This window comes from Ascaphus truei, chromosome 2 (assembly GCF_040206685.1).
Source record: "Ascaphus truei isolate aAscTru1 chromosome 2, aAscTru1.hap1, whole genome shotgun sequence".
In the NCBI taxonomy this organism is placed as follows: Eukaryota; Metazoa; Chordata; class Amphibia; order Anura; family Ascaphidae; genus Ascaphus; species Ascaphus truei.
The window spans coordinates 447,102,781-447,118,677 of NC_134484.1; the positions used below are offsets into that span (position 1 = coordinate 447,102,781).

The 15,897-nt window shown below is 44.5% G+C and overlaps 1 protein-coding gene across 1 annotated transcript in view; it reads left to right on the forward strand.

The window, feature by feature from the left end:
* XYLB (xylulokinase) overlaps positions 1-15,897 on the forward strand; it is a 195,360-nt gene that overhangs the window by 138,276 nt on the left and 41,187 nt on the right. The window contains exons 16-17 of the mRNA XM_075589153.1: positions 5,864-5,922; positions 9,139-9,226. Of these exons, the coding sequence (XP_075445268.1) occupies positions 5,864-5,922; positions 9,139-9,226 (147 nt within the window). The remainder of the gene's footprint in view (positions 1-5,863; positions 5,923-9,138; positions 9,227-15,897) is intronic.

A 15,897-nucleotide genomic window follows, 5' to 3' on the forward strand; every position in this document is an offset into this window, starting at 1 on the left:
CCTGACAGAGGGAAGTAGTGTGTATATTGATAAGGTCCTTCGGTGTTTTGTAACTAGTCTGCCATCATATGTGCAAGACACTAAAGATACTCTGAACAGACTTAATGGGATCAATATCACCCCCAATACCATTCTCGTTAGTCTAGACGTAGAATCGTTGTACACATCTATTATCCATGAGAATGGTATAGCTGCTGTTGAGTACTTCCTGTCTTCTAGAGGCCCTAGATTTGACAAACATAATAAGTTTGTCCTGGACTTATTGCGCTACATACTAACACATAACTATTTTGTGTTTGACGGGAAATACTACCACCAGACCCAGGGTACAGCTATGGGCACTGCATGTGCACCAACATATGCGAATCTGTACCTGGGCTGGTGGGAACGTATTCACGTATTCTCGGACGAATTATCTATGTATACTGACCATTTTACTTTATGGATCAGATACATAGATGACATTCTATTGTTGTGGGAGGGTCCTCAATTACTCCTTCAGGAATTTGTCAAATGCCTTAATGTCAACAACCTCAATTTAAGACTAACGACCATGCTAAGTTCTGAATCTATCACCTTTTTGGATTTAAATATCTATGTCGACTCTGACTTTAATATCCAAACTAAGGTATTCAGGAAAAGTACCGCTACTAATAGCCTACTACTTGCACAGAGTCAACATCCATCTAGTCTCATTGCTGGAATACCAACAGGGCAATATCTCCGGTTAAGGAGGAACTGTTCCACCACACAAGAGTTCATCTATCAATCTAAAGAGTTACGAGATCGGTTCTTAAGTCGCGGTTATAATATTAGAACGCTTAACCGTGCGTATCATAGGGCCTTGCACAGTAATAGAGAATCTCTGCTTACTTCCAACACAACTAAAGTGCAGGACTCGACTATACGCTGCATCGGTACCTATAATAAGAGATGGTGGGCAATCAAAAAGCTATTTGCCCGCCATTGGTATCTCCTTTTGACTGATGAGGATTTGGCTAAGGTCCTAGGACCGAGACCTACAATTACTAGTAGACGTTCCAAAAATCTACGTGACATTTTAGTTCATAGTCACTATCAACGACCAAAGGTAGCAAATTGGTTGAGTCCCGTGAACGGTATGTTTCGCTGCCAGGGATGTAAGGCCTGCAAACATGTTATTATTGCTAAAACGTTTGCGAATCACGATAACACCTATAACTTTAAAGTAGATTCTTTTATCAACTGTAGAACCACAGATGTTATCTATCTCATCACCTGTACTTGTGGGAAGAGGTACGTGGGAAAGACCACTAGGCAACTGCGCAGAAGAATATTAGAACACGTTAACTCCATCAAACATGCTAATGACACCCCAGTTGCCAGGCACGTTACTCAGTTTCACAGTGGTGATGTGAAATGCCTTACTTTTATGGGTATATACCACCTTAGATGCCCCGCTCGAGGTGGCAACATTGATCAGATGCTGCTACGCATAGAGGCGGAATGGATTTACAAACTTAAACACGTAGCCCGAATGGGCTTAATGAAGGCTTCACCTTTACTCCTTTTATTTGAATCAATCTAACATTATTGTTTGGCTTGAGTCTCTTCAACTCCTGTTCTTGCTGCTGTATCTGTGAACTACAGTTCAACATCCTTATGTATCCTCCCCCTTTGGATGCTGTTCTCTTTTTAAGCTTTGTCCCCGCACTTGGTATTTACTAACAACGTTGCAACTATATTTACGTATACTATTCCTATATTAGTGACTATATTGCCATTGGGTAATGCCTATGTTAAGATTTTGTTCCAATGTAACCATATGATGCGTGTTATATTGCTATGTAGATGGCTATTGGATATATTTTATACACGCATCATTTGACCGTTACACATTCACTCTGTACTGACATCATTACGTTTTTGCAAATAAGAAGAGGGTGCAGGCAACCTTGCTTCTATAACACACCGTTAGCTGATTATTTATTATGCATTTCTGGCCAAGAGGTGGGGTAAATGATGGAGGTATGGAGGAACTACGTATGTTCATAAGTAATGTACCATCATGGTACATCATATTCCCCCCCCCCCTACACTCCCCTTCACTATACGCCAAACTGCATTTTCAGCTATCAGGACACGCATGCGTGCTGTTACCAATTGTTATGAAGTACTACTATGTCGGTCACGCATGCGCAAAGATCCTTAGAGGCAACTCAGCAATGTTTGGTATGTGGAGGAGAGTTATTCTCCACTCGGCATTAAATTCTATCCTATCAGGCGACGCATGCGCATTACGTCTCAGGCAATAGCAGCAGAGACTGAGTTATCACGCATGCGCACTGGCAGTAGTAGCGATATCTGCAGCTGACCAACATTGCGGTGTAGGTGAGTCTGGACGAGCTATGCGTTTGGATATTATTTGTCCAGCGACTTTCTACTCCTGGTATGTGTGCATTGATCCATTCAAAAGTTAGAATTTCCACCGTAATATAGCGACATATGCGCATGCGCAGGGTAAACCTCTTTACAACTCCTTAATCATTGATCTGCGCATGCGCGGAGCTGCGATTAGTGTGTCAATGCAATCAGCCCCTATAAATAGCTTCGCCTTTCTTCGTTTGCAAAAATGTCCCTGAGAAAGCTCCATAGCTGGAGGGAAACGTGCGTAGGGCACGTAGTGATGTTGTAAGACTCCTACTTGGAAGTCTTTTTATTTAATAGTGACGAATCTACAGCTGACCAACAGTTACACTTTCATAGTTTGAGTGTGGGTTTAACTGGCACTTACTTGCTGTGCCTGTCTATATATGTGCGATGCCTAAGGCTCATAACATCTGCAGTGATTTCTGTGTGACTCTGGTGCAGTGTTGGGTCAGGATATTAGGCTTTGCCACATTAACCTGCTCTCCTAGGGAGTTCTACCTTTTCTGCTGCATACACCTCTAGTCTCTGTCTGGATCACACTATATCTATGACAATCACTATGTGTATTTGACCTAGTATTACCACCTTATTAGGAGCAGTAGTCTGTTATTAGGACTTTTCCAACCTTACTCTCTATATAGTGAGCTCCCAACATATGATTGTAACTTTGTGCACCTATCTGTTATTATCAATATATGGGATTTATAGGTGCTAACTTAGCTTTGGTCCTAGGTGGTTTACCTATACCACGGCTGTATCTGCCTTATATCTCCTAGATTATTAGCATCATTTGCTATTCAGCGGCTTATATCTAGAGTAGATGGAAGACAGTCGTCATATTTAATTTAATCCACTTTTAATCTTGGTTACACCTACATTATCGGTAATATATGTTTTATGTAATGTCAATAAAGGTTATATTTTCGTGTATGTGGTGTGCATCTAAGTGAATTCTATTCTGAGTGCACTGCCTAGTGTGCTCGTCACCTTCCTATATTACATATACCATCATATGGAAAGGATCCAGCGTTGGAGCGCCTTTGTCACTTTTACCTCTGGATTGGCTAAATGTAGGCTTTTTTCATAAATAATAGACACTTTTGTATAGTTATATAGCGACTGACATAAGCCGGTAGCTCTCGATGGGGACAGCGCCTACTCACTTCCCTCCCCTACCTCCTACACCTCCTCCCGCCCCCTCCCCCCTTTTTATTGTATAGTGTTATCTCATATTGTATAACATGCATGCATTTTTCAATAAAATACAAGTTATAAAAAATTTAAAAAAATAAAATGGTAAATACATTAAACCACCTCTATATACGCTTACATGGCAGCTATCTATATCCACACATTGCGGCCCCCTCTGTGTATACACAAACACACACACACACACTGCAGCACTACACACACAGTCACACAGACACACACACAACACCTCTACACACACACACACACACACACACACACACACACACACACACACACACACACACACACACACACACACACACACACACACACACACACACACACTGCAGCACTACACACACAGTCACACAGACACACACACAACACCTCTACACACACACACACACACACACACACACACACACACACACACACACACACACACACACACACACACACACACACACACACACACACACACACACACACAGCAGCTCAACACACAACACAGCAGCTCTACAGACACACGCTACTGCTGCAACACACATACAAAACAGCACACCACACACACACACTGCTGCTGCTACACCCATAAACACTGCTGCTGACACTGAAACATACACACACACACACACACACACACACACAGCACCTCTACACACACAAACACACACACAGAGCAGCTCTACATACAACACAGCAGCTTTACACACGCACAAACTACTGCTACACACAAACTCTGCTGCTGCTACACACACATACAACACAATAGCACAGCACACCACACACACACTGCTGCTGCTACACCCATAAACACTGCTGCTGACACTGACACACACACACACACACACACATACAGCAGCTCTACACACACAACACAGCACCTCAACACTTAGATTGCTGTAAGTCAGGTCCACATTGGCTGCTTAGTTTTAATTTGAGGAGTACTTGCGTAATCTCCTCTTCAGATACTGAGACACATTGAAAACTGTGGGTAGTGTTAACAGAGGGTGGGACTATAGTGGTACTCCCAGAATGAGGCTCATGTATGTAGTTCGGGTTGCGTTTCGCTAATAAATTAGTAGCACACCCCACAAAGTATTCATTGAATGCATTTGCAATGTCAGTGGGATTTGCCTGGGTAATATCCTCCTTAATGATATTACATGGTTGTTGATGGCTAGAAGGCTGGAATATATTGTTGATAACCTTCCAGAAGTTAGCTGGATTTGATGGATTCTGATGAAGAATGTCAGAGTAATATTGTGCTTTTGCATGCCTTGTTTGCCTTGTGCACATATTCCGCAGTCATCTGTAGTTATTAAGCTCCTTAGTAGTGCCAGTTACTTTGTAGCTTTTCCACAAGGCATCCCTAAGATGGTAGAGCGATATAAAGTCGGTTGTAACCCACGGAAGGTGAGCTCCACGTACTCTTATTCTGCATAGAGGAACATGGGTATCACAGTTTTAAGAACTCGGATTGGAAATAGTCGAGCGCAGAATGGGGGCCGGGGATAAAGTCGATTCTGTACCAAGCGCAGCTGGTAAGATCAGCCAGAAACTGTTGTGTGTTAAATCTCTTAAATGTTCTAGTGACTAGAACATTAGGGCTTGATTGGGGTGATCTGATTTTCCTTACACAGTACACTATTGCATGGTCACTGAAAATGTCAGGTAGGATGCCAGAGGATTGGATTCTGCTGGGACTAGAGGATGGGCTATGCAAGAGATAAACTAAGATAAACTGTTTCATTTAGTCTTCTGTACATCCCTTCTAGTCCGCAGATCCCTAAGCCAGAGGTTCTCAACTTCAGTCCTCAAGACCCCCCAACAGGACAGGTTTTAAGGATATCACAGCTTCAGCACAGGTGGCTCAGTCAGTGACTCAGTCGATAAGCAACCTGTGCTGAAGCCGGTCCTATCAATGGCTCAGTCAAGATTGAGCCACCTGTGCTGAATCAGGGATATCCTGAAAACCTGAACTGTGGGGTGTCTTCAGGACTGGAGTTTAGAACCCTTGTACGCTGTAAGCCATGATGAAGAAAAAGAGACGAAAGCTTCTCCTTATAGAAGAAGACCTGCGGAAGGTCACCCTGATCTGGCAGTAACCGCCATTGCCAAGTATGCCAGATTGTAATGCGATATCCTGCATCGTGGCTTAATGAATCCCGGCCTTACTCAAACAATACATTTAATGCTTAGCTCTTCACTGTGGTGTCTTGGAAAATATACAGTAATTAATGTGATATTTTTCTTATTTTAGTGCCGCAAACAAGAATTTTGGCTACTGGTGGGGCTTCACGCAATCTAGATATTCTGCAGGTAAATATGTAAATAGATAAAGCACTATTTGCCAATGAACGTGAATGAAATAAACTATTTTAGGTTGTGGTTTCGGTTGGGTAGCAGGTGAATTTTGGATATGTACTGTATTTATGTGGGTACCTAATAATGCAATTAGTAGGTCTGGCTCATCAAAGTATTCATTTTCTTTATCTTCTGTTTGTTTTACAACACCTGTATCCATAGATAAGACCAGCTTTGTACCTTATTACTGTATGTAAAAAGACTGCGTAGGCATCAGTAGTCGTGGGTGGAATATTATGAATGTGAGAAACATGAGATTTAATATTAGGGTACTGAGTTTTATTACAAAACCAAATCCAGGGAGCACTAAGGAAAAAGCAATATGTTTCTAGAGCTAATTTTCCAGCTGTCAAACTTTTCATACCAGGGTCATTAAAATGTTATATTGAACCTTTTCGTCTTAAAGGGACTTGCAGAACACAGTGCAGAAATACATCACATTTACCACCAGCAGCTGAGCGGAACAATTACAGTACAAAACCGTATTCTGTAACATCAACAACTTTTTAATACTGTATAATTTTACTAAATGGTTCGTAGTAACAATCCTCCTCATATCTGCATATACACAGTTGTGTTCTGCCAGATATTTACTTATCTGCATGATGTTGTCAAGCAAGTGGCCACAACTGTGAGTATCATCATAGGAAGCCAAAATTAAAACAATAAACTGAAGGACATGAGAAACATCCAAATTCAAAACCACTCTAGAGCACCATTCAAGACTGAAAAGTCTGAGCATCACAATTGATAGTACTGTAATCCCGCAATGGAAGAGCAAATCGAGCAGACAGTCAAGTTTTGCCTCTACCACCTCCGCTCCATTAAGAGACTATTGCCTCTCCTTAATGAAAAAGACCTGCTGAAGGTCACCCACACACTGGTCACCTCCAGACTTGACTGTCTCGGCAAGCAACCAGATCAGTTATTTGCAGGGAATTTAGAATATCACTATAACGATGCTCATCTCCGATAGGATGCGGACCCGCAGAGCTGAGGTTGGGGTATCTGATCACCAACCAGAGCCAGGGGTGGGAGTCCTGTTTGCGCAGTCATAGTCAGGATGCAGGCAGAGATCAAGGCAGGCGCAAAGATGCAAAGTCAGGATAATAGTCTGGGGTCAAGGCAGGCAGCACAGGAGAGGTGGTAGGGGTCATCGGCTGGGGTCGGCAACAGGGAATGCACAGGAACAAGAACTTAAGAGGGCCAGGAACACATGGGATAGAATACCATGACCGGGCCGGGTCTGGGTGTCACTGACTGCTGTTTAAAGCCCTAGAACAGGTGCATCCAATTACCAAGTTCAGGAAGAAGTTTGCCAGGAACCAAAATGGCCACAACAGCAAGTTCCAGCAAAACACTGGACTGGAACCCTTACAATCACAGATAGAACTAGAGGCGGAACTAGGTATTTTTGCGCCCAGGGCAAATTCCACCAACTGTGCCTCCACCCCCCCACCCCAATTTATAGAACCCTCTCTCTCCCCACTCTACCTCTCTTTCCCCCTGCTCTATCTCCCCTCTTCCTCACTATACCTCTCTTGCCCCCTTCTCTCCTCCCTTTTTCCACATCTTATCCCTTTCACTTCCCCACTTTCTCTATATCTCTCCCCCCTTTATCTATCTTACCTCTTTCTCTCTCTCCCCTTTCACTTCCCTTTCTCTCTGTCCACCCTATTTCTCTTCTCTCCCTTCTTTTTCTCCCCCCCCCTTTTCTCTCCACCCCTTCACCCTCCCTCCCCTATTTATTTCTCTCCTCCCACTCTGTCTTTCCCCTCCTTTCTCTCTCATCCCTTTTCCCCTTTCTCTCTCCCTCTCCCCATTGTCTCTCGGCTCCCCTCCTCTTAGTTAAAAGTGCCCAGTCCCTACCTGTGGAACGGGGGGCGTTTGTCGTGGAAACAGACACCGGACGTTGTGACTGTCTTCCGGATTGGATGGCTGGGGTGGGCTTCCCCCCAGGGTGGGCTGCTTCCACTCCCACCATTTCCATCCTCCGCTGCCCTCCTCTGCCGTCACCATCCTCATCCTCCGTTACTGTCCTATGCCACCACCACTCTCATCTGCCGCTATCCTCCTCCATTGGCCTGATCTGTGCCACCTAAGAGCCTGCACCCTAGTCAGCTGCCTCGCTCGCCACACCTTCCACCCCACCTAGTCCCGCATCTGGATAGAACTATAGAAATATGTGTTTATATGGCCACATCTGTGGAGCCCTAAGAGAACTTAACAAGACAGCAAAGGGATGTCAAAGTCTTTTCTACAATCTATAATGAGCTTAGATCTTTCTTCTTTTGTTTTTCTGGAAAGTAATTGATTACAAATTGTATTTCCTATGGGTCGCTGAATTGGATAGTGTTTGTCAGTCAAGTGTTATATTTTTTGGCTCTCTCTTAAGTTATAATGGGGGGAAAAGGAGAGAGGGGGGTTGGTTGTACAAACGCTTGTTGAATATACATTGATATTAGACAAAAACAGCCAGAGGAAATCAAACCCCCCCCCCTAATATTACTCACTACATAATACACGATTACTTTAAAAAAATGATTAAAAATACAGGTGTCTGGTTTTTCAAAAAAGTCATTAACCCTTATGTGTAACCCCTTAACTGTATCACTGCCACAAGTACACTTTGGTCCTAAGAGGGACCCATCCTTTAAACAATAAAGGGAGAGAGGTGGCAAGAGGACCGAGCTCCAAAGAAGCTGATGAACAGAGAGGGATAAAAAAAGCAGGACAAGACGAAAAAAGGTAGAGAGGAATTGAGAGATGTGGAAGAGAAAACATAGCTACGAATGTGAGGGAGAACAATAAAGATGTAATTGAAAAAATACATCATTAGTTTTGTACATGACTAATTAATGGTAGTAGTAGTGATGGTGGTAATTAGGCATTAGGAGCCGGAAAGGTTTTGTTTGATCATTCTAGGAGTGATGTTGTAAATGTAAGAAATATATTGAATTCACTTAGGGCTACTAGAAGGACTAAATAAATGTTGATGGAGCAGAGCCAGCACAATTACGCCATGGTGGAAAGAATGTTTGGATCCCATTGACGATACTGCGCTGGTGCTATTCATTTCAGTAGTTCTATTTGGAAGGGTTTTGAGCACTGGGACAGTCTTGGAAATCTATGCTACAAATCAATTTTTTGTCATCTATTCCACATTTGTAGGTCTTGTCAGATGTTTTCAATGCTCCTGTGTACACAATTGCCACAGCTAATTCGGCTTGTTTAGGATGTGCATATCGTGCAGCTCATGGTAAGGTGATCAAATAAAAATTACTTAATCGTGTCTTGCTGCCTAAATTCCCTACGGTATATAGGTTGCTTATCAAGCTTCTCAAACAAACTGATTTAGCATTTTTTTGTGTACTATACCAATTGTTTTTTTCATCATTTTATTTTAGAGATCCTCTTTTTTCAGTTTGTAATAACATGAACAGCATTGTTGATTTAATTTTTTTTTTTTTTACCAGTTTAAGAATGCAGAATGAATACTTATTTATTCTTCTTTACTTGGGACTGAACCTCACAATATATGTTATGCATTTGAATAAATAAATGGCGAGATATACAGCATAGGCACCAGACCCTAAAGCAAACGGACAGAATGGACTGCCGGAATAAATCTAGGTAGCATAGTGGAAGACATATAAGAGATAATAGAAGTGAGTTCTTTAGTATTTAGTGTTTAGTATATTGAACTGAGTTTCCTTGCTTGGACAGTGTAGTCAATGTAATGATTAGACTTAACAAACCAAGCAGAGTATACTAAGTACTGTATGAATATCATCAATCTTCACATTCCTGGGTTAACTACCATTTAAGTCAATTGCAGTTAACAGGGATCTGCAATGTGATACCCTGCATCAACTCTTGACGAAGAACAGGTCATACCTGGCAATAGGAATCTGTTTTATGATTAAAGATGAAACCTAGAGTACCATTAATGCTGAAAATAGGTGGGCCGGCCTTTGAATGTGTGGGATTAAATAAAATAAGAGACACTTGAAGTGGGAGTCCGTCCCAGGACCAAAGGGAACTAATGGCTGTGTCATGTTCAATAGGTTAAACGTACTGTAGGTGATTAACACCATTTGCAAAGAAATCACTATTTTAAAATATTTTTTTCAATGTCTATAGTAACTAAATGCTTTAATGTGTTGTTCTGATCTGTACATAGCAACGTTTGTGATAACTTTCTGAACTGTTGCACGGTATATGCAGGGAGTTCATCCAGACTCTTTCCCTTTTGATGCATTGGTGACTAATGATGGCAGCATATAAAGAAATAATGGCAAATAACAATAAATATCAGATAACATTACAATTAAATGAATCTAGAGGAAATAGACAAATGAGTGAAAATGTTACTTTAGGGGGAATTTAATCTTTATCACGAAGCCGATTACATTAATACATAGTTTTTTTGTTTGTTTTGTTTTTAATTACAATAGACATAAAAAGTCTCAGTGCTACATCCAATTTGACAAATTATTTAGTTAAATACTTATCTGTTTTTATTCTCATAAGTAAGGGTTGTATACATGAGGTCACAATCGCAGTAGCACTCCTTTTGACAAAAATATCAACGTTGTGGTAGGTTTGGGTTCTGACCTTGCAGGGATAGCGTATGGTTGTTTTTTTTAATGCTCCCTATATAGGGCTGCCCTTTGAAAGCAATATAAAGATGTAGTGCAACTCAATGCTGAGAAATCGGGACTTCTTCAACCTGTGTCATCTTGTGGCCAAGGTCTGACAGCTTTCCCGGGGCCCAGGGATAGAGGTTTCACCATGGGCCCCTGTGACAGAGTGAAGTCAACTCCTATCAGTTACGCCTGGGAGACATATGTCTGAGTGCTTCATCCAGCACTCATAAGGGTTAACTCAGGTGGAAGTTAGGAAATCAGAACTCTTTAGCTGACACCTGAGAGCCAGCAAGGTAGATAAAGGATCATGTGACTGGCAGTAGCTGCCAGAGAGAGAGAGAGAGAGAGAGAAGCACACTGCTGCGTGAGCCCTTAGCCAGAGGGATTTCACCAAAGACTACTTAAAGTAAGGATTATTCACTTGTTTACTGACTGCTTAAAGTACCCTTATGGTTTGGTTCTGGTTTAGCCAGCCAGCCTGCTAGATAGGTCTGCTGTGTTATTAGTCAGTTTTTCTCCCAAAGTGGAGCAGGATTTATTTTGTTAAAGGGACAGTGTACCCGCATGTTATGTTACTGTGGAGAAATAAAGCCACTGAACGTTTTTATTTATCCTGAAACTATACGTGTGGACTGTTCCCTGACCTCGGCTACACGCCATCCTGCCACAGGTGGTGTCAGAAGTGGGATGTCGGACGGCCCCTGTATCTGAAGGGCCACAAAAAAAAATGGAGAAATTTTTTTCTCAGTTCCTTGAGCAACAGCTCCAGCTAGCAGAGAAGCTAGCTGAGCGACAAGCCCAGCAAGATGAGCAACAGGCTCGGCGAGAGGAAAAGCTACTCCAACTGTTGGTCGAAGGCCGAACCCCAGGCAGACCAGGGATTCCAAATAACCCACCGGTGATGCTGCCTAAAATGAAGCCAAACGAAGACCCAGAGGCATTTCTCCTCACTTTTGAAAGGGTAGCCACAGCCCACGGCTGGACAGTTGATCGCTGGGTAACGACTCTGGCTCCACTCCTCATAGGGGAAGCTCAGGCAGCCTACCAGGCTCTTCCAGTGGACGAGGCCATGGACTATCAGAAACTAAAGGCTGCTATTCTGGATCGCCTAGGCCTCACGCCAGAGACCTACCGACAGCGGTTCCGGACAGTCAAATATACAAACCGAGACAGACCCCGGGTCGTAGCCCAGACTTATGTACCAGGTGGATACAACCGGGAAAACATGACAAGGCAGAGATCCTTGAACAGTTTGTGCTCGAGCAGTTCATACAGATACAGATACTGCCCCCCTCCTCCCGCTCCTGGGTAAAAAGACACGCTGCATTTTCCCTGAATTCAGCGGTCCGCTTGGTGGAAAACGTCCTGGGCGACGACACCCAACAGGATAGCTGGGAACGGCCGGTGCAAACACCAGTTGCTTCCGGTGATACTAGAGGCAGCAGAGCAGACAATCGAGAGGTCTACAACCCGCCAGCTCGGGAGATCCAGTCAACCCGATCGGAAGACCCTTTCCCATCTCGGAGGGTTCCTGGTACAAACTTCCGCAGAGACGCCCATCCTGGGTCCGAGGCCACTGGATCACTCAAGGGAGGCCGCCACCCACAGTATTCCCCGAGAACCTGTACTCCTGTCACCCACCCGTTGGAGAAGTTACCCCACCAACCAGAAGGGAGGACCCCATCCAACAGCGGAGAGGTCCAAACACCGAGCCCCATCGAGAGCTTCCGTGGACGACCAAGTTTGCGGACTCAGGAGATGAGGAGATGGACTGTTCATATGGCAGAACCACTGCCACAGCTTGTCTCCGAGGGGACCACAATCCGTGGTTAGTCCCAGCATCTCTGGAGGGGACAAAAGTAAACACCATGCTGGACTTGGGCTCTGGAAAAACCTTGATCCTAGAGGGCCTAATTCCAAGCAATAGACTATCTTATGACTCTCCTTGGAATATCGAGTGTATCCATGGGGATACAAAGAGATACCCGACGGCGAACGTTACACTGCGTATCCAGGATCAAGAGGCTAGCCTACTAGTGGGAGTTGCTCCCTGGCTACCTGCTCCTGTTGTACTTGGCCGAGACTGGCCCTACCTCGAAACATTGTTGGCCCCTACTCCTACGGAGCCTACTTCTCTGGTATCGGAGAAGCCCGGAGACTTGTTCCCTTTTTCCCCAGAGATTTTCCCCCGTAGACACCATGTCCCAAAGACACGTAAATAGAAACGTGTGGAAAAAGAGGACTGGTTAAGAAAGGCTGGGGCTTTTGGTAACATTAGTCAGCCCAAAGGACTGCAGGTCATGGCCGGGGATGACCAGGGTGGGGAACAGATAGATACGGGAGTGTTGCCAGACCTGGATCTTCCTGACTTCCGTCAGAGGCAGAGGGAGGACCCAGCTCTGGCTAGACAATATGAGAAGGTGGTACAGGTCAACAACAAGATAATAGATGAACAAGGTGTAAAAATGTTTCCACATTTTGAACTGTTGAATGACATACTATATCGTGTGAATAAGGTTACACAAACAGGGGAGGTCATTCGACAGATGCTAGTCCCTAAAGGGTTGATCAAAACAGTGTTTACCCTAGCTCATACTCTCCCATGGGGTGGTCATTTGGGCAGAGATAAGACCACGGACCGCATCTCGTCCCGGTTTTACTGGCCAGGCATACATGGTGACATCATGAAACTATGTGAGACATGTCCTGAATGCCAGTTAACTAGCCAAAAAGGACAGAAGCCGGCTCCTTTGGTTCCTCTGCCCTTGATAGCCGTCCCATACGAGAGAATTGGGGTAGATCTGGTCGGACCTTTAGAACCCTCTGCGAAGGGACATAAATTTATACTCGTTGTTGTTGATTATGCCACCAGGTATCCTGAGGCCTTCCCTCTGAGATCAGCCACTGCTAAACAGGTTGCTCACAGGCTGTTAGAACTGTTTTCTAGGGTAGGACTTCCCCAAGTAATGTTAACTGACCAGGGAACAAATTTCATGGCAAAATTAATGCAGGATGTCCTGAAGTTATTGGAGGTAAAATCCGTCCGGACCTCGGTCTACCATCCTCAGACTGATGGATTGGTAGAGAGGTTTAACCGTACTTTAAAAACTATGCTTAGGAAGTTTGTGGACACTGAAAAGCGAGCTTGGGATGAACTTCTCCCTTTCCTGTTGTTTGCGGTACGAGAAGTTCCCCAATCATCCACAGGCTTCTCCCCGTTTGAGCTCCTATATGGACGCCAACCTCGGGGTATTCTCGACCTACTGAAGGAATCCTGGGAGGAGGAGCCCTCCGCCTCCAAGAATACCCTTCAGTATGTCATAGACCTTCGAAACCGCCTAGACATGATAGGTCGGTTTGCGAAGGAAAACCTCAAATCTGCTCAAGAACATCAAGAGAGGCAGTACAACCAAAATGCTCACTTGAGGGTCTTCCCACCTGGGGACCAAGTAATGCTACTACTACCGACATCAGAGAGTAAACTCCTTGCGAAGTGGCAGGGTCCTTTCCAAGTTCTCCGCCGCACCGGGGAGGTGAACTATGAGATCTCTCAACCAGGGTCCAGGAAGGGTAAACAAATCTACCACGTGAACCTCCTGAAACCCTGGAAAACGATGAGATCGCTGTTCATTCACCCTCGGGAAGGAGAGACGGATTTGGGTCCAAAGCTTCCAAAGGGTAGTACGTACACTGACCATCAGGTTCCCATGGGAGAGCAGTTAACAACGGAACAAAGGTCAGACCTACTTGATGTATGTGACCAGTTCCCAGATGTTTTTTCTGAGCTGCCAGGGCAGACTGATTTAGTGTCCCATAGGATTGAGACAGAACCTGGCTTAAAAGTACGGTCCCGTCCCTATAGATTGCCAGAGGGCCGAAAAGACCTGGTAGAGAGGGAGATAATAGACATGTTGGAATTGGGCGTGATCGAGGAGTCCCACAGCGAATGGTGTAGCCCTATCGTGTTGGTCCCTAAACCAGATGGGAAGGTGAGGTTTTGCGTGGATCTGCGAAAGGTAAATGCTGTATCCAGATTTGATGCATATCCAATGCCTAGGGTGGATGAATTGCTTGATTCGCTTGGTAAAGCAGAGTATATCTCCAACCTAGATCTCACGAAAGGATATTGGTAGATACCTCTAGCGGAAGAATCCAAATGCAAAACTGCCTTCGCCACCCCTCTCGGTTTATACCAATTCGTCACTATGCCATTTGGGTTACATGGGGCTCCAGCCACGTTCCAAAGGTTAATGTACAAGGTACTACGACCCCATAGGGCATATGCCGCGGCCTACTTGGATGACATTGTCATCTATAGCAGACACTGGCAGTCTCATATAAAAAGGTTAAGGGCAGTCCTAACATCCTTAAGAGAAGCAGGGCTCACTGCAAATCCAAAAAAATGTGCCCTGGGTAAATCCACTACAAAGTACTTGGGCTATGCCGTTGGGGGAGGGATTGTAAGGCCACTAGCTAGCAAGGTGGCCGCCATAAAGGAAGTCCCCACCCCACAGACAAAGACACAGGTCCGCTCCCTTTTGGGGTTAGCAGGGTATTACCGGCAGTTTATCCCCAATTTTTCAGAAATATCTGTACCCCTAACAGATCTGACAAAAAAGAGTGCCCCGACCCAAGTTAAATGGTCTTGGGAGTGCCAAGACGCCTTTGACATGCTAAAAAAGTGCCTGTCAGAGGGCCCCGCTCTTCGGAGCCCCGATTTTAAAGAGCCCTTCATCATCCAGACGGATGCCTCAGAGGTAGGACTGGGAGCAGTGCTGTCTCAGCAATTTGATGGTGTTGAACACCCCATACTGTTCATCAGCCGGAAGCTGTTCGCAAGGGAAGTGAGGTATTCCGTTATTGAGAAGGAGTGCCTCGCTGTAAAATGGGCAATTGAGGCCTTGAGACATTATGTCGCCGGAGTACACTTCACCCTGGTCACTGACCATGCGCCCTTGAAGTGGTTAAACACCATGAAGGACACAAATCCAAGGTTGACTAGGTGGTATATTGCCCTCCAACCCTTCTCTTTTGATATTCAGCATAGACCTGGAAAGGACCATGGAAATGCTGATTTTTTGTCAAGGGAAGGAGTGGAGGGTCGGGCTTCAGCCGTGTGGGACACTAGCCACACACAAACAGGGGAGGTATGTGACAGGGTGAAGTCAACCCCTATCAGTTACGCCTGGGAGACATATGTATGAGTGCTTCATCCAGCACTCATAAGGGTTAACTCAGGTGGAAGTTAGGAAATCAGAACTCTTTAGTTGACACCTGAGAG